The 25,945-nt window shown below is 42.6% G+C and overlaps 1 protein-coding gene across 1 annotated transcript; it reads right to left on the bottom strand.

The window, feature by feature from the left end:
- Positions 1-66: 66 nt before the first annotated feature.
- CCM2L (CCM2 like scaffold protein) lies at positions 67-25,350 on the bottom strand. Its single transcript, XM_073580768.1, has 10 exons — positions 25,202-25,350; positions 24,933-25,100; positions 24,272-24,355; positions 4,378-4,561; positions 3,690-4,267; positions 3,399-3,531; positions 2,119-2,182; positions 1,871-2,018; positions 1,261-1,399; positions 67-425 (listed from the first exon to the last, which is right to left on the bottom strand). The coding sequence occupies exons 1-10, from the start codon at positions 25,229-25,231 to the stop codon at positions 160-162; spliced, it is 1,794 nt and encodes a 597-aa protein (XP_073436869.1). The 5' UTR covers positions 25,232-25,350; the 3' UTR covers positions 67-159.
- Between the last annotated feature and the right edge of the window lie 595 nt (positions 25,351-25,945).

Raw genomic sequence — 25,945 nt, 5'->3', positions numbered from 1 at the left:
AATTCAATGTGAAGCAACAACAAAAAGCGGTCTATAGGAGCGCTAAAGGAGAGGCAGAAACCAGAAAAAGGGTAAAAAACTCAGCTTTTATTCTTCCTCCAATACCCACAACGCGTTTCTACGGTCACAGTTTGTCCCTTCATGGAGACTGTTGAATTGTCACAGGAAGTCATCATCCTCCGAGTCATCATCGTCCCTCGCCAGTGCCTCTATATTGTGTGTGATGTCTGTGATCATGCGGTTGAAGCGGTTGGACCCGGGGGAGCAGCTGTCGTAATTGCGCACGGCGGAGGCTGACGTATTACTCATGCTGCGCTTGATCCTTCCAAAACTGTCGGTCAGAATTCCCCCGTCACGAATTCCGATGCTCTCTAGGAATCCTTCAAAGTAGCCAATATCCATATCCGGGATAAATGGCCTCAGTCCTGACAAAGAAAACAAGAACAAACCCTGGATGTCATATTGGTTTTCTTATCCAAATCTAAAAAAAAATTTCCTGGAAAGATATACAATGAAATTCTGGTTGTCTGCAGTCACCACTAGAGGGAGCTTCATACAACATATGAATTAAACGCTATGCAGTGTGCTCCCCCTAGTGGTAGGTGCAGTCAAACATAAGTTTAAAGCGAATCGACCTTCAAACAGAGGCTGGACAGACATCTGCCTGGGATGATTTAGCGAACCCTGCTTTTGAGCAGGGGGTTGGACCAGATGGCTCAGGAGGTCCCTTCCATCTCTATGATTCTACCATTAGGTTTTTGCCACCTAATTTGAGAGCAGCATAATATAGAGACCCTGATTCCAGCAATGTGTCGCTTACTGGGCTGCTTGCTGTAATTTTGATAAAATCACTTAGCAGCAGAATATTATTACCTGCTGTTGGTAGCCCTCCATATTCATGAGCTCTGTATAACCCCCCCCACCACCACCAGTGATTGGCAGCTTTCTGTCTATGCACAGTGTACACAGAAAGCTGCCAATCAGTAGTGTGGGCGGGGTTATACAGAGCTCTGGATTCAGAGAAATGGTAAATCTGTAGCAGATAAAACAGGGGTTTCATCAAAATTGCAGCAAGCAGCCCAGAAAGTGATACATCACCGGAATCAGGGTATCTGCCCCTACATCATCCTGCTCTAAGATTACATAGTAAAAAACCTGCTGACAGATTCCCGTTAATGTGTAACTTTCTATGCAGGGGATTTGGTGCTCTGTATCTGAAAAAAAAAAAATACCTGACCACTAATCTCCCACTGTTCTTACCTAGTAGAAGGAATTTCCTATTTTCTCCGTACAACTGGAGCAGCTCTCTGCAGTATTCCTTCACATCCATCCCAAGACGATATTCGCGTAAGAGACAGGCAAACCGGTAAATCTCCATGGGGGCCAGCTTGTTCCTCAGCTAGATAAAACAACCATTATGGAGACTGATCTGAAACTTATCCTCCAGTCACATCTAAAGCAGCATTTCCAATTCTGTTCAGGTTGCAAGCCTTAACGTCTCCCCGTCTGCAGGCTAGACCATAGTTTATAGAAAGCACTCCGCTGTATTGCATTGTGCGAGATGGTGCTTTTATACCGGCCATACGGTTTCCGCCTCATATAATGGAAAATTACAAAGAATATTTCCGCTGGTAGGGTCACTGTGTTTGGGTCAGGTTAACAGAGAGCAAGATATTTTTGGATGCAGCTCTGGGTGTGACTGGAGTATAAGTATGAGATATAAATGTCATACAGGATCCAAAGTTACTACTATATGTCACTTAGTCTACGCTACACGGACTCTGGGGACCATAGAATGCTGAGATTTGTAGTTCCCGAACTGGAGAGTCATAGAATGCAGCAGCACAGACATGGCCGCCCAGTTACGTACAGTTATCATGTAGTCCTGTAGCTGTTCCAGGGCGACGCCATTCTGGTCACCATCACTAACTCCGGATGCCAGGCTCTGCTCAGATACCGTGAATGAGGGAGAGGATTCCCCGCTATAACGCACCTCGAATGTATCATGGGAACCATTGCTGGGAAAAGCAAAGTTGTAGAGGAATATAATATGTTTGGTTGGAGTTCCCCTCTAAGGATATATATCTGCATCCCTTACAGTTTTATTTATTGACTTACAAGGAGCTGCAGCAGCTGAAGTCGGCATCGTATGAAAACGTCCCGTCTGTGTGTGAACTGTCACCTGCAAAAGACGAGAAGAGAATCAAAGACTGGCCAGAGCCTGGTCATAAGCAGTTCTGCCATCAAAAACACCCTGATCAATATAAACACATGGGACATGCACACAGTGAACAAGTCTGTAGGACAGTGGTCACACCACCAAAATCACAGTATAACAAAGGTATAAAAATACTCTGCTGTAAAAAAGTAACAGTAAACAGCAAGTGCTAGTAAAAAGATGATCCCAAAACAGGGTATTTGGTTGATACGTTTTTTGCAAACTTTTTTTTTTTTTTACATCCGTTAGGAACTGCTCTGACGTTTGGTAGAGCGACTTAGTATACATTTTTTGCAAAAAAAAAGTATCAACCAAATACCCTGTTTTGGGAACATCTTTTTACTAGCACTAGCTGTTTACTGTTACTTTTTTTACAGCAGAGTATTTTTATACGTTTGTTATACTGTGTTTTTCTGTGTTCCATCAAAAACACCCTGTAGCCACCATAACTGGCTTCAGAATGTAGGAATGCTAAGGCTAATGGGACAGGACTCTACTCAGAGCACACAGCATGCGGCAGAGACTGTGCTATCCATCAGGTACAAAGCATGAGATCCTAAGTCATGTGGCAAGGCTCGTTAAAGGGTTCATATTAACTTTTAGGATTGCTACTGCCAATAGGTGGCACTATTGGATATTTAAGTTTGCAGAGGAGCATTCCTTGCCTATAAATCTCCTTACACGGTCACTCTCCACAAGGAGAAACATTTCCCCTTGTATAATACGAATGACACTGTTATTTGGCCGTTGTGTGCAGGTATTATTTTGGCATTGCTATCTGGACACTGGTGGCATCATGGTGGTATTATTTAGGTACTCTTTTTTTTGGACTCTGGTATTAGAATAAGATATGGAGATATTTGGGCACAACATGGCATAACAGTTGGAGCTTGGTATGCTGTTATTATTTTGGCAATATATTTAGGATGCTTTTAATTGGACGTGGTACTGTTTGGCCGCATTATTGTGCTACTATTAGGTTGATACATTGGAACTATTCTCTAGTTATTTTGCATATTGTCTCCAGTTGCAGAAAAATATTGGTTAGAAAAACAATCAAGTTGGCAATCGTGGTTCCTACTCAAGTACAAGTCAATAACCATGGCTTTCTACCATGCCATAATTGAGGCATAGTGCACGCAGGGGTGTCACCACTACCACCACGAGGCCATCATCTTACAACGTGATAGCCATGGCCTCTCCGGAGGGGACGTATAATGATAGCCGGCCCGGTCCACACATTCAATGCTCTGATCCCCATAGATGATTTGGAAAACTTGGCAAATGAGCGCACATGATTCTTCTGCAGCATCCTGTAAAAATGTACAAAAATGTTACTTAGCTGCATAACATTATGGAAACTGTCTATGGTAGGGGTTTGAATGCAGCTTTGGTTGCAACCAAAGTATATGACAATACGTGAATGAAGATCAGTAGGTAGGAAAGCAAAGCAACTCAACAATCAACTCACTCTGTTCTCTACAGCCAAGATGATCAAGTTGCAGTAGGCATCTGGACTTGGCTCTTTGGGATCTAAAGGATTTGGTCCTCCTGGTCTTCTCTCCCAGCTTCCCCCACATGGCTGACGTCTCTCCCAGCTTCCCCCACAAGTTTGTCGTTTTTCCCAGCTGCCCCCACGAGGTTGTTTTCTCTCCCAGCTGCCCCCACAGGGCTGCCGTCTTTCCCAGCTGCCCCCACAGGGTTGTCTTTTTTCCCAGCTGCCTCCACAAGGTTGTCGTCGCTCCCAGCTGCCACTGAATGTCATTCTCCGCTCCCAGTTATTGCACGCTTGGCCTCTACGATTCTTCTCCCAGCTTCCAGTCTCTTGCTTTTCTCCACTCCTCTCCAAACTACCTCCATTCTTGGGTCGTCCATCTGAAGATTTATGGGCCATCTTCCAGTCCAAGCTGCAGATAGTATGGCGCCTTTCCATAGCACCCCCTATATGTTTAGGACCAGCTCCACCTGCTCCTGGAGTCCTGTCACCTTTTCCAACTGGAGGTTTTCTTTCCAAGCTACCAGAAGCTGGAACAGGATCTAATCCGAGACCTAAAATTAAGACAATAAGACTGAGACAACTCCAACTATGATACAAGACCTATTAATGTTCACTGTACATGAGAACACTCAGTACAGGAAAGACAACCTGCTCATCACACCTGTCTTGAGGACCAACAAATGAAGAGCATCATCTCTAACATAGGAAGCTGCAGCAATCTCATGTGTGGGAATCCGTAGAATAAGCTCCTCGTTGTCTCTCCAGGTCAGTAAGAGGCTCCGAGCTGATAAACTGAGAATACTGTCCTGCTCTGGGGTGCAATGGAGAGGGAGCTCCTTGAGATGCTGCAGAAAGAAAACAAAATGTCAATTCCCAAATTCCACATATACAGTAACAAACATGTTGAGAGGAACAATCTTCTTCCTGAGCGAATGTGAACGAGCTGCTGAGTGTGACCTGAGCGTAAGTGCGAACTGTGGTAAGTGTGTGACTTGAAATTCAGTGACTTTAGATTCAGGGCGTTTCCAAGGGAGGTCTTACTGAATTGCTGTTATATTAATACTTTTTTTTTTTTTTTTTTTTTTATTTATTTTTGCTTATCTTATTGTCTGGTGCAATCCCCATTAGGATGTGCTCCACTATTGCCAATGCCATCCAGTGCACGTCTTGCCGCATGTATGAAATCCTTGAACAGCCGGTCGAGGGTGCATACTGCTGTGCAAGATGTGAGCACGTTGTGCATTTGGAAGCCCAGATACTGGATCTAAATGTGCAGCTGGCAACACTGAGATCCATAGACAATATGGAAAGGAGTCTTCTGCTCACTGAGCAGACGCTCAATGGGATAGATGAGGGGGGGGATGCTAGGTTGGAGCTGCAGGACAATGAAGCAGCTAGCTGGGTGACAGTTAGAAGGCGGGGTAGAGGGAAGAGCACCAGGGAGGCTAGTCCTGATCTGGCACACCCCAATAAGTTTGCTAAGTTGGCAGATGAGGGGAGTGTTAGTGCAGGAGTAGCACTGCTGCAGCAAGGCATGTCCTCTGAAAGCCGGAGGAGTGTCTGCTCCAGTAAGGGGGGAAATAGGAGAGCAGGGCAGGCCAGACAGGTTCTGGTAGTGGGAGACTCAATTATTAGGGGAACAGATAGGGCAATCTGTCACAAAGACAGGGATCGTCGAACGGTGTGCTGCCTACCTGGCGCTCGAGTCCGACACATCGCTGATCGGGTTGACAGATTACTGGGAGGGGCTGGAGAGGATCCAGCGGTCATGGTGCATATTGGCACAAATGACAAAGTTAGAGGTAGGTGGAAGGTCCTTAAAGATGATTTCAGGGAATTAGGCTGTAAGCTTAAAGCAAGGACCTCCAAGGTGGTATTTTCGGAAATACTTCCTGTACCACGTGCCACGCCAGAGAGGCAACGGGAGATTAGGGAGGTTAATAAGTGGCTCAGGAATTGGTGTAGGAAGGAGGGGTTTGGGTTCCTGCAGAACTGGGCCGACTTCTCAGTTTGCTACAGGTTCTACGCTAGGGATGGGCTGCACCTCAATGGGGAGGGTGCCGCTGTGCTGGGGGAGAAAATGGCTAGAAGGTTGGAGGAGTGTTTAAACTAGGGACGGGGGGGAGGGTATTACTTTTATAGGAGGGGAAGACAGTGCAGATAGAGACCTGGGCACAAATAATGACATTGGGGGTGGGGGTGGCATGGGGGGTGGGGTTAGAAGTTAATAATTTAAGAAAGAATAGAGGTACAGAGAGATACATAAAGTGCATGTATACTAATGCCAGAAGTCTCGCCAACAAAATGGAGGAACTGGAGTTAATGTTGTTGGAACATAATTATGACATGGAGGGGATATCTGAGACATGGCTGGATGAGAGCCATGACTGGGCTGTTAATTTACAGGGCTATAGTCTGTTCAGAAATGACCGTACAAATAAGCGAGGGGGAGGTGTGTGTTTATATGTAAAATCATCCTTAAAACCCATCCTTCGTGATAATATATATGAATCTAATGAAAATGTAGAGTCCCTGTGGGTAGAGATAAGGGGAGGGGGGAAAAATAATAAATTACTGATAGGGGTTTGTTATAAATCTCCAAAAATAATGGAAGATACAGAGAATATCCTCTTAAAGCAAATAGATGAAGCAGCGACTAAAGGAGAAGTCATTATTATGGGGGACTTCAACTACCCTGAAATACATTGGGGAACCGAAACCTGCAGTTCCAGCAAAGGTGACAGGTTTCTGACAACGATGAGAGACAATTACCTTTCACAACTGGTTCAGGACCCAACAAGAGGGGGGGCACTGCTAGACCTAATATTAACCAACAGGCCAGACCGCATATCAAATGTAAGGGTTGAGGGTCACTTGGGTAATAGTGATCACAAATTAATAAGTTTTCATGTATCCTTTAATAAGATGTGTAGTAGAGGGGTTACAAGGACACTAAACTTCAGGAAGGCAAATTTCCAACGGATGAGAGATGATCTTGGTGTAATTAACTGGGACGATATCCTGAGACATAAAAATACACAAAGAAAATGGGAGACATTTATTAGCATCCTGAATAGGACCTGTGCACAATATATACCGTATGGGAATAAACATGCGAGAAATAGGAGGAAACCACTATGGCTAAATAGAGCTGTAAGGGGCGCAATAAGAGATAAAAATAAAGCATTTAGAGAATTAAAGCAAGTAGGTAGTGATGAGGCATTAAATAAATACAGAAGATTAAATAAATTCTGTAAAAAGCAAAGCAAGACAGCAAAGATTGAGACAGAGAGACTCATTGCCAGAGAAAGTAAAAATAATCCCAAAATATTCTTTAACTACATAAATAGTAAGAAACTAAAAAATGATAGTGTTGGTCCCCTTAAAAATAGTCTGGGTGAAATGGTGGATGAGGATGAGGAAAAAGCCAATATGCTAAATGACTTTTTTTCAACAGTATTTACACAAGAAAATCCCATGACAGATAACATGATCAGGGATAAAAATTCTCCATTAAATGTCACCTGCTTAACCAGGCAGGAAGTACGGCGGCGTCTACAAATCACTAAAATTGACAAATCCCCGGGCCCGGATGGGATACACCCACGAGTACTGCATGAATTAAGCACAGTCATAGATAGACCACTATTTTTAATCTTTAAAGATTCCATAATAACAGGGTCTGTACCACAGGACTGGCGTATAGCAAATGTGGTGCCAATATTCAAAAAGGGGACAAAAACTGAACTTGGAAATTATAGGCCAGTAAGTTTAACCTCAACTGTGGGTAAAATCCTGGAGGGTTTTCTAAGAGATACTATACTGGAGTATCTGGAGAAGAATAACCTTATGACCCAATATCAACATGGGTTTACAAGAGACCGTTCCTGTCAGACTAATCTGATAAGCTTTTATGAAGAGGTAAGTTCCGGACTGGACCAAGGGAATGCAGTGGAAGTGGTGTACATGGACTTTTCAAAAGCTTTTGATACGGTGCCACACAAAAGGTTGATACATAAAATGAGAACAATGGGGATAGGGGAAAATATGTGTAGGTGGGTTAAGAGCTGGCTCAGGGATAGGAAACAAAGGGTGGTTATTAATGGAGCACACTCGGACTGGGTCACGGTTAGCAGTGGGGTACCACAGGGGTCAGTTTTGGGCCCGCTTCTTTTTAACATATTTATTAATGACCTTGTAGGGGGCATAGAGAGTAGAATTTCAATATTTGCAGATGACACTAAGCTCTGCAGGGTAATTAATACAGAGGAGGACAATTTTATATTACAAGAGGATTTATGTAAACTAGAAGCTTGGGCTGATAAATGGCAAATGAGCTTTAATGGGGATAAATGTAAGGTCATGCACTTGGGTAGAACGAACAAGTTGTATAATTATGTGCTTAATTGTAAAACACTGGGCAAAACAGTCACTGAAAAAGACCTGGGTGTATGGGTGGACGACAAACTCACATTTAGTGGCCAGTGTCAGGCAGCTGCTGCAAAGGCAAATAAAATAATGGGATGCATTATAAGAGGCATAGATGCTCATGAGGAGAACATAATTTTACCTCTATATAAGTCACTAGTGCGACCACACTTAGAATACTGTGTACAGTTCTGGTCTCCGGTGTATAAGAAAGACATAGCTGAACTGGAGCGGGTGCAGAGAAGAGCGACCAAGGTTATTAGGGAACTAGGGGGTCTGCAATACCAAGACAGGTTATTACACTTGGGGTTATTTAGTTTGGAGAATCGAAGGCTTAGGGGTGATCTTATTGATCTTATTACAATGTATAAATATATGTGGGGACAATACAAAGACCTTTCTAATGATCTTTTTACTCTTAGACCTGTGACGGGGACAAGGGGGCATCCTCTACGTCTGGAGGAAAGAAGGTTTAAGCATACTCACAGACGCGGATTCTTTACTGTAAGAGCAGTGAGACTATGGAACTCTCTGCCATATGATGTTGTAATGAGTGATTCACTACAAAAATTTAAGAAGGGACTGGATGCCTTTCTTGAAAAGTATAATATTACAGGGTATATACACTAGTCTCCTTAATATTGCGTTGATCCAGGGAGCTAGTCTGATTGCCGTATGTGGAGTCGGGAAGGAATTTTTTTCCCCAATGTGAAGCTTACTGTTGCCACATGGGTTTTTTTTTGCCTTCCTCTGGATCAACATGTTAGGGCAAGTTAGGATAGGATATGGGTTGAACTAGATGGACTCAAAGTCTCCCTTCAACCTTAATAACTATGTTAGAGGCCGCTATCTGTAGACCGGATATAACCTCAAGAGAAATGTGCTGTCTTCCAGGTGCAAAAATTAAAGTGACTGACAGGATATCAGGACTCTTCAGACCTACAGATCACTACCCATTCCTGCTAACACATGTGGGGACAAATGACACAGCAAGAAACGACCTGGAAACCATCTGCAGAGACTTTGAAAACTTAGGCAAGAAAGTGAAAGAACTGGGAGCGCAGGTGGTCTTCTCTTCCATCCTCCCAGTGGATGGCCATGGAACAAGGAGGTGGAATAAGATTCTGCAGGTGAACAACTGGCTACGTCGATGGTGCCGTCAGCAAGGATTTGGATTTCTGGATCACGGAGTGAATTACCTATACGATGGACTACTTGCTAGAGATGTGGTGCACCTTACGAACACTAGAAAACATGTATTTGGAAGTTGCCTTGCTACACTCATCAGGAGAGCTTTAACCCCTTCCTGACATGAGACGTACTATCCCGTCCATGGGACCCGGGCCCCTATGCCCATGGACGGGATAGTACGTCTACCGCGATCAGCGGCGCTCACGTGGTGAGCGCCGCTGATCGCGGCCGGGTGTCAGCTGATTATCACAGCTGACACCCTGCACAATGTGTCAGGGGCGGTCACGGACCGCCCCCGACACGTTAACCCCTTGCACACCGCGATCAAACATGATCGCGGTGTACCGGGGGTTAAAGGGAAGCATCGGCAGGGAGGGGGCTCCCTCCGTGCTTCCCTGAGCCCCCCACGGCAGCGCAATGTGCAGCGCTGCTGCCGGGGGCTCCTTTCCTGCAGGCCCCCGAATCCAAGATGGCGACGGGGGCCTTCGGGGGCCTGCAGGAAGCTGGCTTCCTCAGTGCCTGCAAAGCGCAGGCATGAGGAAGCCTTCTGCAGTGCCTGTGACAGATTGCTGATCTGTCACAGTGATCTGTGATGTGACAGATCAGCTATCTGTCACAGGACAGTGATGTCCCACCTGGGACTATTTAATAAAGTAAAAAAAAAATAAAAAGTGTTAAAATAAATTAAAAAAAATCACCAAATAAATTAGAAAAAAAAAAAAAATATTCCCCCAAATAAATCCATTTTTTTAGAAATAAAAAAAACAAAACAATAAAAGTACACATATTAGGTATCGCCGCGTCCGTAACGACCCGCCCTATAAAACTGTCCCATTAGTTAACCCCTTTTAGCGAACCCCTTAAAAAGTAAAAATAAAAAACGAAGCAAAAAATAATGATTTATTATTATACCGCCAAACAAAAAGTGTAATAACGCGCGATCAAAAAGACGCATATAAATATCCATGGTACCGCTGAAAACGTCATCTTGTCCCGCAAAAAACGAGCTGCCACACAGCATCATCCGCAAAAAAATAAATAAGTTAAAGCTCGCAGAATAAAGCGATGCAAAAATAATTATTTTTTATATAAAATAGTTTTCATTGCATAAAACCGACAAAACATAAAAAAACGACCTAAATAAGGTATCTCTGTAAGCGTACTGACCCGAAGAATAAAACCGCTTTAACAATTTTATCGCACGCGGAACGGTGTAAACGCACCCCCCCAAAAGAAAGTCATGAAACGCTGGTTTTTGTTCATTCTGCGTCACAAAAATCGGAATAAAAAGCGATCAAAAAATGTCACGTGCCCGAAAATGGTACCAATAAAAACGTCAACTCGTCCCGCAAAAAATAAGACCTCACATGACTCAGTGGGTCAAAATACGGAAAAATTAGAGCTCTCAATATGTGGTGATGCAAAAACTATTTTTACAATAAAAAGCGTCTTTTAGCGTGTGACAGCCGCCAAACATAAAAACCGCCATAAATAGTAAATCAAACCCCCCTGTTATCACCCCCTTAGTTAGGGAAAAATAATAAAATTAAAAAAAATTATTTATTTCCATTTTTCCATTAGGGTTAGGGTTAGGGTAGGGTTAGGGCTAGGGTTAGGGTTAGGGTTAGGGCTGAGATTAGGGTTAGGGGTGTGTTGGGGTTCGGGTTGGAGTTAGAATTGGGGGTTTCCACTGTTTGGGCACATCAGGGGCTCTCCAAATGCAACATGGCGTCTGATCTCAATTCCAGCCAATTCTGAGTTAAAAAAGTCAAATGGTGCTCCTTCCCTTCCAAGCTCTGCCATGCGCCCAAACAGTGTTTTACCCCCACATGTAGGGTATCAGCCTACTCATGTCAAATTGCAAAACAATTTTTGGGGTCCAATTTCTCCTGTTACCCTTAGGAAAATAAAAAATTGGGGGCAAAAATATCATTTTTGTGGAAAAAAATGATTTTTTTATTTTCACGCCCGAGCGTTATAATCTTCTGTGAAGCACTTGGGGGTTCAAAGTGCTCACCACACATCTAGATAAGTTCCGTGGGGGGCCTAGTGTCGAAAATGGGGTCACTTGTGGGGAGTTTCAATAGTTTAGGTACATCAGGGGCTCTCCAAACGCACATGACACCCGCAGACCATTCCATCAAAGTCTGCATTCCAAAATGTCACTGCTTCCCTTCCGAGCCCCGACGTGTGTCCATACAGTAGTTTTCTCCCACATATGGGGTGTCAGCGTACTCATGACAAATTGGACAACAACTTTTGGGGTCCAATTTCTCCTGTTACCCTTGGGAAAATAAAAAAATTGGGGACTAATTGATCATGTTTGTGGAAAAAATACGATTTTTTTATTTTCATGCCCGGGCATTATAAACTTCTGTGAAGCCCTTGGGGGTTCAAAGTGCTCACCACACATCTAGATAAGTTCCTTAGGGGGTCTCATTTCCAAAATGGGGTCATTTGTGGGGGGTTTCCACTGTTTAGGTACATTAGGGGTTTTCCAATCGCGACATGGTGTCCGATCTCAATTCCAGCCAAAAACGTCAAATGGCGCTGCTTCCCTTCCGAGCTCTGCCATGCGCCCAAATAGTGGTTCACCCCCACATGTGGGGTATCAGCATACTCAGGACAAATTGCACAATAACTTTTAGGGTCCTGTTACCCTTGGAAAAATAAGAATTGAGGGTGAAAAGATCATTTTCGTGGAAAAAATATGATTTTTTAATTGTACGGCTTTATGTTATAAACTTCTGTGAAGCCCTTGGGGGTTCAAAGTTCTCACCACACATCTAGATAAGTTCCTTAGGGGGTCTAGTTTCCAAAATGGTGTCATTTGTGGGGGGTTTCCACTGTTTTGGTACATCAGGGGTTTTCCAATCGCGACATGGTGTCCGATCTCAATTCCAGCCAAAAACGTCAAATGGCGCTGCTTCCCTTCCGAGCTCTGCCATGCGCCCAAATAGTGGTTTACCCCCACATGTGGGGTATCAGCGTACTCAGGACAAATTGCACAATAACTTTTAGGGTCCTGTTACCCTTGGAAAAATAAGAATTGAGGGTGAAAAGATCATTTTTGTGGAAAAAATATGATTTTTTAATTGTACGGCTGTATGTTATAAACTTCTGTGAAGCCCTTGGGGGTTCAAAGTTCTCACCACACATCTAGATAAGTTCCTTAGGGGGTCTAGTTTCCAAAATGGTGTCATTTGTGGGGGGTTTCCACTGTTTTGGTACATCGGGGTTTTCCAATCGCGACATGATGTCCGATCTCAATTCCAGCCAAAAACGTCAAATGGCGCTCCTTCCCTTCCGAGCTCTGCCATGCGCCCAAATAGTGGTTTACCCCCACATGTGGGGTATCAGCGTACTCAGGACAAATTGCACAATAACTTTTAGGGTCCTGTTACCCTTGGGAAAATAAAAATTGGGGTAAAAAGATCATTTTTGTGGAAAAAATATGATTTTTTAATTGTACCGCTGTACGTTATAAACTTCTGTAAAGCCCTTGTGGGTTCAAAGTTCTCACCACATATCTAGATAAGTTTCTTGGGGGGTCTAGTTTCCAAAATGGGGTCACTTGTAGGGGGTTTCCACTGTTTAGGTACATCAGGGACTCTCCAAACGTGACATGGCGTCCGATCTGAATTCCAGCCAATTTTGCATTGAAAAAGTCAAACGGCGCTCCTTCCATTCTGAGCTCTGCCATGCGCCGAAACAGTCGTTCCCCCCCACATATCAGGTATCAGCGTACCCAGGACAAATTGCACAATAACTTTTGCAGTCCAATTTCTCCTGTTACCCTTGGTAAAATAAAAAAAATTGAACCTGAAGTATTTTTTTTGTGAAAAAAAGTTAGATGTTCATTTTTTTTTAAATATTCAAAAAAATTCCTGTGACGCACCTAAAGGGTTAATAAACTTCTTGAATGTGGTTTTGAGCACCTTAAGGGGTGCAGTTTTTAGAATGGTGTCACTTTTGGGTATTTTCTATCATATAGACCCCTCAAAGTGACCTCAAATGTGATGTGGTCCTAAAAATAAAATGGTGTTGTAAAAATGAGAAATCGCTGGTCAACTTTTAACCCTTATAACTTCCTAAGAAAAAAAAATTTTGGTTCCAAAATTGTGCTGATGTAAAGTAAACATGTGGGAAATGTTAGTTATCAAGTTTTTTTGTGTGCTGTATCTCTGTGATTTAAGGGCATAAAAATTCAAAGTTGGAAAATTGCGAAATTTTCAAAATTTTCGCCAAATTTCCGTTTTTCTCACAAATAAACGCAAGTTATTTGAATGAAATTTTACCACTAACATGAAGTACAATATGTCACGAGAAAACAATGTCAGAATCACCGGGATCCATGGAAGCGTTCCAGAGTTATGACCTCATAAAGGTACAGTGGTCAGAATTGTAAAAATTGGCCCGGTCATGAACGTGCAAACCACCCTTGGGGGTGAAGGGGTTAAACTAGAACAATGTGGGAAGGGAAGCAAAAGGCCAGAAAAAGCCATACACCTGACAAATGCTATTGAGAACTCTGCTGTTAGAAGTGGAAAGGAAGAACAAAGACAAAATAATCTAATTAATAAAAATATTGGAGAAAGAGAAACCAATCACAAACTAAAATGTTTCTAAACGAATGCGCAAAGCATGGGCAACAAACAAGGATAATTGGAACTACTAACACAGGAAAAGAAATATGATGTAATTGGAATCACTGAAACTTGGTGGGACAATACACATGATTGGAATACAAGGCTAGAAGGATACAACTTATTTGCGAGAAACAGACTTGATAAACGACGAGGACGTGTCACATTGTATGTTAGATCCAAGCTTCAGAGACTGGGAGTTCTGTGGAAACTGTTTAGGTAAGAATATAAGGAGAGAACAACGGAAAGGACACCATTGTAGGCATTTACTACAGGTCGCCTGTGCAAGCTGAAGATATGGATGAACTCTTTATGCATCAAAAGGCCAAGTTCTAAAAAAATATGACCTAGTTGTCATGGGAGATTTCAACTATCCAGACATTTGTTGGGAATCTCTCTCATGCAAAACTAACAGGTCAAGGAAATTCTTATTCTCTCTTGCTGACAACTTTATCTTCCAAAAGGTAGGGGAGAAAACAAGGGGAACTGCTACCTTGGATCTAATCCTTATAAACAGGGAGGAAATGATTGAGGAGGTAAAAGTGGCTGGGACCCTAGGAGGTAGCAACCATGTTATTTTAGAGTTTTGGATAACTAGAGGAGGAAGACCTGTGAAGACTCAAACTTTAAGGTTAGATTTTAGAAAGGCAGATTTTAACCCCTTTCCGACTGCTAACAGAATAGTACGTCAGCGGTCGGTGTCCCCTGCTTTGAGGTGAGCCCACCTCAAAGCCACGACATGTCAGCAGAATCGCGATCCGCCCGCGCCTATTAACTAGTTAAATCCCGCTGTCAAACGCTGACAGCGGGCATTTAACTACCGCTTCCAACCGCCGGGCCGGAAATGAGCGCATTGCCGACCCCGTCACATGATCGGGGGTCAGCGATGCATTGCCTTGACAACCAGAGTTCTCATAGAGACCTCTATGGTTGTTGCCGGCACATTGCTATGAGCGCCATCCTGTGGTCGGTGCTCATAGCAATGCTGTAAATCTGCTTCATAAAGTATAGGCGATCTGAGCACCGCCTATATGTAGCAGAGCCGATCAAGTATGGCATGCTTCTATAGCCTCCCATGGAGGCTATTGAAGCATGCCAAAAGTAAAAAAAAAAAGTGTTTAAAAATTAAAAAAAATTAAAAAAAATAAAAGTTCAAATCACCCCAATTTCGCCCCAATCAAAATAAAGCAATAATAAAAGAAAATCACACATACACACAGAATGGCCCGATCTATCAATAAAAAAAGGATTAACCAGATCACTAAACGGTGTAGTGAAAAAAAATTCAAAACACCAGAATTACGTTTTTTTGGTTGCCGCGACATTGCATTAAAATGCAGTAACAGGCGATCAAAAGAACGTATTTGCACAAAAGTGGTATCATTAAAAACGTCAGCCCGGCACGCAAAAAATAAGCCCACACCCAACCCGAGATCACGAAAAATGGTAGCAAACGTTGGAATTTTTTTTCACCACTTAGATAAAAGAGAACCTAGACATGTTTGGTGTCTATGAATTCATAATGACCTGGAGAATCATAATGGTAGGTCAGTTTTAGCATTTAGTGAACCTAGCAAAACAGCCAAGCAAAAAACAAGTGTGGGATTGCACTTTTGTTTGCAATTTCACCGCACTTGGAATTTATTTCCCGTTTTCAAGTACAGGACATGGTAAAATCAATGGTGTTGTTCCAAAGTACAACTCGTCACGCAAAAAATAAGCCCTATTGACAGAAAAATAAAAAAGTTATGGCTCTGGAAAGAAGGGGAGTGAAAAACAAAAACGAAAAATTGAAAAAAGCTCCGGTCATTAAGGGGTTAAGGGACTCAGAAAGAGAATTGGAGGGATCGAATGGTTGGATACCCTTAAGGACAAAAATGTCCAGAAAGGATGGGAAATTTTGAAAAATGAGATTCTCAAAGCACAATCACTAACAATTCTGAAAAGAGGGAAGAAGAGGAAGCATTTTAGGAAACCAGGATGGATGAACACAGAACTTAAGCACATGCTAAAAGGGAAGAAAGAAATGTTTATCAAATGGAAAGAGGCAGGCATATCTAAAGAAGAATATAATGCTGTCTGCAGAACCTGCAGGGCACGAATCAGATTATCTAAAACTGACAATGAATTAAAGCTTGCAAGAGACGTCAAAAGCAATAAAAAAGGATTTGGGGATATGGCAAAAGGAAATGAAAAGTCAAAATTGCTATAGGATTTTTACAAGATGAAAATGATGAAATGGTAAGACAGGATGTTGAGAAAGCCGAAGTTTTAACTCCTTAGTGACACAGTCATTTTGCAGCTAAATGACCAGGCCAATTTTTACAATTCTGACCACTGTCACTTTATGAGGTTATAACTCTGGAACACTTTAACGGATCCCGCTGATTCTGAGATTGGTTTTTTTGTGACATATTGTACTTCATGTTACCGGTAAAATTTATTTAATATGTCTTGTGTTTATTTATGAAAAAAATGTAAATATGGCGAAAATTTTGAAAAATTAGCAATTTTAAAACTTTACATTTTTATGCCCTTAAATCAGAAAGAGGTGTCACACAAATTTCTTAATAAATAACATTTCCCACATGTTCTGTGGGCGTCATGTTGCGTTTGCAGAGCCCCTGATGTGCCTAAACAGTATAAACCCCCCACAAGTGACATTTTGGAATCTAGACCCCCCCAAGGAGCTGATCTAGATTGTGGTGAGCACTTTGAACCCCCAAGTGCTTCACAGAAGTTTATAACACAGAGTCGTGAAAATAAAAAGTCTTTTTTTTTTCCACAGAAGTGATTTTTTTAGCCCCCAATTTTTTTTATTTTCCCATGGGTAACAGGAGAAATTAGACCCCCAAAGTTGGTAAATAGTGGAAACCCCTCAATTCTTGCTCCAACCCTAACCCCAACACACCCCTAACCCTAATCCCAATGCTAACCCTTATCCCATCCCTAATCTTAATTCTAACCCTAATCCTAATTTGCCCTAACCCTAATTCTACCCCTAGCCCTAACCCTAGCCCTAATGGAAAAATGAAAAAAAAAATATTTTCTTTATTTCATTATATTTGCCTATCTAAGGGGGTGATAAATGGGGGGCTATTTACTATTTTTTTTATTTTGATCACTATAATAGTTTACCATAGTGATCAAAATGAATGAATGGAATCTGCCGGCTGGAGCTTGCAGATTTTCTCCAGATCCGAGATGGCGGCGCCCACCGGAGGAAGCCGCAGGGACCCAGGACCACCGGGAGGGGACAGAGGACCACCGGGAGGTACAGGGGGGGATCGCGGACCTTATTTCTATCTCCTCTGATGTGCGATCACATCAGAGGAAAGAGAAATTAAATGTAAAATCACGGCTTTTTTTTTTTGCGGTCGCCGTTATAGGGTTAATAACGACGAACGCAAAAGCGGGGTTGGTAAAAACCAACCCGATTCATGTTCTCTGGGGTCTCGGCTACCCCCGGCAGCCGAGATCCTGGAGAAAATCCGACACTGGGGGGGGCGCTTTTTACTTTCTCCACAGCGCCGTGAATTAACAGCGCTGTGGTTTAAGTACCCTTAATTACCTACGTTAAAAGGCGTATCGGCGGTCGTTAAGGGGTTAAATTCCTATTTAGCGATCGGACCCAAAGAGTGGTTGTAAATGGCTGCACATCCAATTGGAAGAATCTCTCAAGTGGGGTACCACAGGGCTCTGTCCTTGGCCCTGTATTGTTCAACATCTTTATCAATGAATTAGATGAAGGAATTGAAGGTAAACTGATTAAATTTGCTGATGACACAAAGCTAGGAGGGATAGCTAATACTAGAGAAGAGAGAGAGAGGATTCAAAAAGATATAAATAAACTGGAGCAGTGGGCAGCAACTAACAGAATGGTTTTTAACAGGGAAAAATGCAAAGTACTACATCTGGGCAATAAAAATGAAAAGAGCATATACAGAATGGGAGGAATAGGGCTAAGCAACAGCACATGTGAAAAAGACTTGGGTATACTAATAGATAATAAACTAAACATGAGTCAACAGTGTGATGCAGCAACAAAAAAGGCAAATGCAATTCTAGGATGTATTAACAGAAGCATACAGTCTAGATCACATGAAGTCATTATCCCCTCTACTTTTCTTTGGTCAGACCTCATCTGGAATACTGTGTCCAGTTTTGGGCACCACATTATAAAAAGAACATCAACATGGGCCATTTATATGGATACACTTAAATAAAATGGGATTGGTTGGTGATATCAACTTTCTGTTTGTGGCACATTAGTATATGGGAGGGGGGAAACTTTTCAGGATGGGTGGTGACAATGGTGGCCATTTTGAAGTTGGCCATTTTGGATCCAACATTATAAATTACCCACCCAGGTGTATCCATATGAATGGCCCACCCTCTAGTTGTTATATTCTTGTACATAAGGGGCAGTATTATAGTAGTTATATTCTTGTACATAGGGGACAGTATTATAGTAGTTATATTCTTGTACATAGGGCAGTATCATAGCAGTTATATTCTTGTACAAACAGGGAAGTATTATAGTAGTTATATTCTTGCATAGGGAAAGTATTATGCTAGTTATATTCTTGTACATAGGTGGCAGTATTATAGTAGTTATATTCTTGTACTTAGGAGGCAGTATTATAGTAGTTATATTCTTGTACATAGGGGGCAGTATTATAGTAGTTATATTCTTGCACATAAGGGGCAGTATTATAGTAGTTATATTCTTGTACATAAGGGGCAGTATTATAGTAGTTATATTCTTGTACATAGGGGGCAGTATTATAGTAGTTATATTCTTGTACATAGGCGGCAGTATTATAGTAGTTATATCCTTGTACATAGGGGGCAGTATTATAGTAGTTATATTCCTGTACATAGGGGGCAGTATTATAGTAGTTAATATTCTTTCATTCTCTATCAAGAACTGCCAGGCTGCTCAGGTCACCCCCACTGTCCAGACTTATAGAAACATACAGGCCATTAACACCCAGAAACTTATGAAGAACTTGCAGTCTTCATTGGCCCCCATCTCCTCCCTCTCAAGTCCTGATTCTGCATTGAAGCATTACAATGAAACACTTCAAAGTGCCCTGGATGAATTTGCACCCCCTATAAATAGAACACCACAACGCAGACGGCGACAACCCTGGCACACGGTGCAAACACGTTTCCTGCAGCGGTGCTCCAGGTGCGCCGAACGTCTGTGGAGAAAATCCAATCTACACGAAGATTTCATCCATTTTAAGTTTATGCTTAGAACATACAACACTGTCCTTCACCTCTCCAAACAAGCCTATTTCAACACCCTCATCACCTCACTGTCCAATAACCCGAAACGTCTCTTTGACACTTTTCATTCTCTACTCAATCCAAGAGTACAGGCCCCAACCACGGAGCTCCGAGCTGACGATCTGGCCAATTACTTCAAAGAAAAAATTGACCAGATTCGACAGGAAATTATCTCCCACTCACCTCATACCATGCACTGTCCTCCCTCCCCCACTGCATCTAGCTCAGGCTGGTTTCACATTTGCGTTTTTTAGCGCTGGAAAAAAGCGCACATGTGCGCATGCGTTTTTTCCCCTATATTTAACATGGGTGCGCATACCTGCGCGCTTGTAAGCGCATGTATGCGATTTTCATGCGCTGCGTTTTTTTGGGGTGTGCGATTGGATTTTCCAGACGCAGCATGTTGCATTTTTTGGCCCTGCAAAAAAGCGCATGCGCACATATGCGCACGTTTTGCGCTAAAAATGGCCATTATAGCCTATGGATGCGCATATGTGCGCACTGGCATGCTCATGTAAGCGTTTTTTTGCATATGCGTTTTTTTTTTTTAACCATTTAGGGAATTTAGGGGTTTGGGTTAGAGTTAGGGTTAGTTAAGGGGGTTTAGGGTTAGGGTTAGGGTCAGGGTTAGGGTTGGGTTTTGGGTCAGGGTTAGGGTTAAGTATGGTTTGGTTAAGGGTTAGGGTTAGGGTCAGGATTAGGGTTAAGTATGGTTTTGTTAAGGGTTAGGGTCAGGGTTAGGGTCAGGGTTAGGGTCAGGGTTAGGGTTAGGGTTAGGGTCAGGGTTAGGGTTAGGGTCAGGGTTAGGGTTAAGTATGGTTTTGTTAAGGGTTAGGGTCAGGGTTAGGGTCAGGATTAGGGTTAAGTATGGTTTTGTTAAGGGTTAGGGTCAGGGTTAGGGTTAGGGTCAGGGTTAGGGTTAGGGTTAGGGTTAGGGTCAGGGTTAGGGTTAAGTATGGTTTTGTTAAGGGTTAGGGTCAGGGTTAGGGTCAGGATTAGGGTTAAGTATGGTTTTGTTAAGGGTTAGGGTCAGGGTTAGGGTTAGGGTCAGGGTTAGGGTCAGGGTTAGGGTTAGGGTTAAGTATGGTTTTGTTAAGGGTTAGGGTCAGGGTTAGGGTCAGGATTAGGGTTAAGTATGGTTTTGTTAAGGGTTAGGGTCAGGGTTAGGGTTAGGGTCAGGGTTAGGGTTAGGGTTATGGTCAGGGTTAGGGTCAGGATTAGGGTTAAGTATGGTTTGGTTAATGGTTAGGGTCAGGGTTAGGGTTAGGGTCAGGGTTAGGGTTAAGTATGGTTTTGTTAAGGGTTAGGGTCAGGGTTAGGGTTAGGGTTAGGGTCAGGGTTAGGGTTAGGGTTAGGGTCAGGGTTAGGGTTAGGGTTAGGGTCAGGGTTAGGGTTAGGGTTAGTTAGGGTTTAGGGTTTGGGTTAGGGTTAAGTATGATTTGGTTAAGGGTTAGGGTCAGGGTTAGGGTTAGGGTCAGGGTTAGGGTCAGGGTTAGGGTCAGGGTTAGGGTTAGTAAAGTCATGGTTTGGGTAGTGTGAGGGGCCACCTAAAAATGTTGGAAAAAAACGCAAACGCGGTAAAAACGCACTAAAAACGCATACAAACGCTTAAAAACGCTGCGTTTTTTTCATGCATGCTCATAAAAATGCTTGAAAAAAACGCAGCAGTTGTATGCTTTTGTATGCGTTTTTTCAATGCGTTTTTTTGCGGGAAAAACGCGCTGCAAAAAAAAGCAAGTGTGAAACTAGCCTCACTCTCTGATTTTGAACCAGTCACAGAAGTAAGCAGGCTCCTTGCATCTTCTCGCCCAACCACTTGCACCAGTGACCCATTTCCGTCACATCTCCTCCAGTCCCTTTCCCCTGCTGTGACCCTCACCTAACTAAAATATTTAACCTCTCTCTCTCTTCTGGTATTTTTCCCTCCTCATTTAAGCATGCCATCATACATCCACTACTTAAAAAAACCATCCATCGACCAAAACTGTGCCGCTAACTATAGACCTGTCTCTAATCTTCCCTTCATCTCTAAACTCCTGGAACGCCTGGTCCACTCCCGTCTTATCCGCTATCTCTCAGAAAACTCTGTTCTCGACCCTCTCCAATCCGGTTTCCGCTCTTTACACTACACTGATACTGCCCTCACTAAAGTCTTTAATGATCTGCTAACAGCTAAATCAAATGGTCATTACTCCATGCTAATTCTCTTGGATCTCTCTGCAGCATTCGACACTGTGGATCATCAGCTCCTCCTCACTATGCTCCGTTCCATTGACCTCAAGGACACCGTTCTCTCATGGTTCTCCTCCTATCACTCCGACCGCTCCGTTACTGTATCTTTTGCCGGTTCCTCCTCCTCTCACCTTCTCCTTACTGTTGGGGTCCCTCAAGGATCGGTTCTAGGCCCCCTCCTCGTCTCCTTGTACACTGCCCCTATTGGTCAAAAAATCAGTAGATTTGGTTTCTCTATGCTGATGACACCCAATTATACACTTCTTCTCCTGACATCACACCAGCCATTCTAGAAAACACCGGCAATTGTCTAAACGCGTGTCTAATATCATGTCCTCACTATATCTGAAACTGAACCTGTCAAAGACTGAACTCCTGGTGTTTCCTCCCTCTACTAATGTACCTATACCCGACATTGCCATTTCTGTGTGTGGTTCCACTATTACTCCCCAGCAACAGGCCCGCTGTCTTGGGGTCATACTTGATTCCGAGCTTTCCTTTGCCCCCCACATTCGATCACTGGCTCGCTCTTGTCATCTGCACCTCAAGAACATTTCTAGAATTCGACCTTTTCTTACTTTTGACTCTGCAAAAACTCTTACTGTTTCTCTTATTCATTCTCGTCTCGACTATTGTAACTCTCTTCTAGTCGGTCTCCCTCTTACCAAACTCTCCCCTCTCCAATCTGTCTTGAATGCTGCAGCCAGGATCATATTCCTCACCAATCGTTACACCGATGCCTCTACCTTGTGCCAGTCATTACACTGGCTACCCATCCACTCCAGAATTCAGTATAAACTTATTACCCTCACCCACAAAGCCCTCCATAGCTCAGCACCACCTTACATCTCCTCCCTTGTTTCAGTATACCACCCTACCCACGCCCTCCGTTCTGCTGATGACCTGAGGTTAGCATCCTCAATAGTCAGAACCTCCCACTCCCGTCTCCAAGACTTTACACGTGCCGCGCCAATTCTTTGGAATGCACTTCCCGGTCATTACGATTAGTCCCCAATCCCCACAATTTTAAGCGTGCCCTGAAAATCCATTTACTCAGACTGGCCTATCGCCTCAACACATTAACCTAATCTATCCCTGTGTGGCACAGCCAAAAGTTTTACCATAACCAGATTTCCCGCATCATGTTCCCACATGCTTTATGCATCCATTAGCCCTCTGTGTCTGTACTGTTACACACATAACATTATGGCTGGTCCGTACAATCAGGGCAACTGTTACCACCCACCTTTCGTGTCTACCTCTTTCCTCATAGACTGTAAGCTTGCGAGCAGGGCCCTCATTCCTCTTGGTATTTGTTATAATCTATGTGATTATTGTTATGCTGTAATGTCTATTGTCTGTACAAATCCCCTCTGAAATGTAAAGTGCTGCGGAATATGTCGGCGCTATAAAAATAAAATTTATTATCATTATTAGTTATATTCTTGTACATAGGGGGCAGTATTATAGTAGTTATATTCTTGTACATAGGAGCAGTATTATAGTAGTTATATTCTTGTACATAGGGCCAGTATTATAGTAGATATATTCTTGTACATAGGGGGCAGTATTATAGTAGTTATATCCTTGTACATAGGGGGCAGTATTATGGTAGTTATATTCTTGTACATAGGGGGCAGTATTATAGTAGTTATATTCTTGTACATAGGGGGCAGTATTATAGTAGTTATATTATTGTACATAGGGGGCAGTATTATAGTAGTTATATCCTTGTACATAGGGGGCAGTATTATAGTAGTTATATTCTTGTACATAAGGGGCAGTATTATAGTAGTTATATTCTTGTACATAGGAGCAATATTATAGTAGTTATATTCTTGTACATAGGGGGCAGTATTATAGTAGTTATATCCTTGTACATTGGGGGCAGTATTATAGTAGTTATATTCTTGTACATAGGGGGCAGTATTATAGTAGTTATATCCTTGTACATAGGGGGCAGTATTATAGTAGTTATATCCTTGTACATAGGGGGCAGTATTGTAGTAGTAATATTCTTGTACATAAGAGGCAGTATTATAGTAGTTATATTCTTGTACATAGGGACAGTATTATAGTAGTTATATTCTTGCACATAGGGGGCAGTATTATAGTAGTTATATTCTTGTACATAGGAGCAGTATTATAGTAGTTATATTCTTGTACATAGGAGCAGTATTATAGTAGTTATATTCTTGTACATAGGGGCAATATTATAGTAGTTATATTCTTGTACATAGGGGGCAGTATTATAGTAGTTATATTCTTGTACCTAGGGGGCAGTATTATAGTAGTTATATTCTTGTACATAGGGGGCAGTATTATAGTAGTTATATTCTTGTACATAAGGGGCAGTATTATAGTAGTTATATTCTTGTACATAAGGGGCAGTATTATTGTAGTTATATTCTTGTACATAGGGACAGTATTATTGTAGTTATATTCTTGTACATAGGGACAGTATTATAGTAGTTATATTCTTGTACATAGGGGGCAGTATTATAGTAGTTATATTCTTGTACATAAGGGGCAGTTTTATAGTAGTTATATTCTTGTACATAAGGGGGCTGAATTTTAATAGTTATTATATTTTTTGTCCATAAGGAACAGGCGTACAACATAGTCTATGAAGTATTGCACATATAACGAGCCCCTCCAGGAATAAAGAAAATATAAGTTTTTGTTGTCCCATCATGCCTTAGTATGTGCCAGGCATTTTTTTCTTTTTATCATGTGCTTCCTTATGACAAGGGGGTTTCTTACCCTCGCTGTATCCAGAAGCTGCACGATTTCATCTCGACTTGATGGATTTAGTGAGGCCACAACCCATGTTAGATGACCCAAGAACTGTGAAGAAGATATTTACTGTAAGACAATTTTTTTTTCACCTTAGTTCCCACTTGGGATCTCCTCAATGAGATGAGCTATAGCAGCGAGCACCCTCACCTCTGGAGGTCCTGGCGTATCCTCCTAACAGATGAGCACCTTTGGCGCTGCAATGAGTATCTACCAAGCAACTTTCCTGTCTATAAGGCTGAGTGCAGACGGACTTTTTGGCCCTGCGGATTTTTCCGCGCAGAATGGAAGAAATCCGCAGGTCAAATGACCTGCATTTTTCCTGCAGATTTCTTCCATTTTTCATGCGGTTTTTGTGCGGTTTTCCATCGCGGTTTACCCCCTGCGGATTTGGTGACAGGGGAGATGGAAAACCTCACAAAAGAAGTAACATGCTGCGGATTTTGTACCGCAGAAAAATCTGCAGCTTCTGCACAGCGTTTTTTTTTTTCCATTGATTTTAAGTTTACTGTACATCACAATGCGGAAATGCAACGTTTCTGCGCGGTAAAATCCGCTGCGGAACCGCTGCAAATCTGCATCGTGTGCACACAGCCTTAATGTCTTGACTCCCCAATTATCTTCTTACCTTTACTTCCTTCTCCACATAATCATGCAGAAGAATTTGGGGATCCAACAAGAAATCAGGGGGCATGACAGGCACAGAGTGGAGGGGTCGGCGGTAGCTGCTATTCCTCATTGCTGATCGACGGGCAGATTTAAGTGACACTAATCGTTTGATGGGCGAAACCAGGGCCTGGTATAAGGGAGACAGAGATGGGTGACAGGTCCTATGATGATACAACAGCCAGGATGAAGATGACCACACAGATACATAGCAACGTTACACCTTGGTACCTTCTTTCCCTTCTTGGTATGTTGCTCCATGCTGCTGTCTTTCAGATGACTCCACCAGTTACCCCAAATTTCAAGGGTATATCTGCGTCCTACCAGACTTCATGCATGTTCCTGTCCTCCCAGCTCCCTGGTCTCTGTGTAACTGGCTCTGCCTCCTCTTCCTCTCCATTGTTATTTTCCTACAGAGGAAACTCCACCAGATTCAGGGACAGAGCTTAGTTCCTGCTTCTGTCCAATGTGATAAGGGCAGAAATATTGTGGCATGTAAAAGTTTGGGCACCCCTGATCATAATTAAGCAGGCTGAAGTTGAAATTATCTCGAAAAGGCCTTACATTAAAGATGACTTCCCCTGACGAAGCGGCCGAGCGCAGCGATACGCGTGGGGTCTCTCCACACCCCCCTTTTCCTCTTATTGTGGACCCCCTTCTATATGGCTTTATTATAAGCCTCTTTTTGAGCTACTATTGTGACTGGGATTATCCTTATCCTTTTCATGGCTATTATGCCTTTTTCATTCACCTGCATTAGACCGTCAGTTACCAGGTTGTATACCTATTTCCTCTTGTGAATGCAAGAGAATCTTATGATCTTTTGTTCTTTGATGGTGTGCTTATATATTGGTTCATTTTATATAGATAATTGTTAGCCTTTTGCTCATATTACTATAGGTTATCACCATGGAACCTACACTCATGGCACGCCACATGCGGCCATATAACTTGGTATTATTGCTATAATGGCAT

Source organism: Dendrobates tinctorius, unplaced genomic scaffold, assembly GCF_039654945.1.
Source record: "Dendrobates tinctorius isolate UK_male_01 unplaced genomic scaffold, ASM3965494v1 ptg000065l, whole genome shotgun sequence".
Taxonomy (NCBI): domain Eukaryota; kingdom Metazoa; phylum Chordata; class Amphibia; order Anura; family Dendrobatidae; genus Dendrobates; species Dendrobates tinctorius.
Note: the sequence above shows the minus strand (reverse complement) of the source record. Positions and strands in the feature narration are given on the sequence as shown.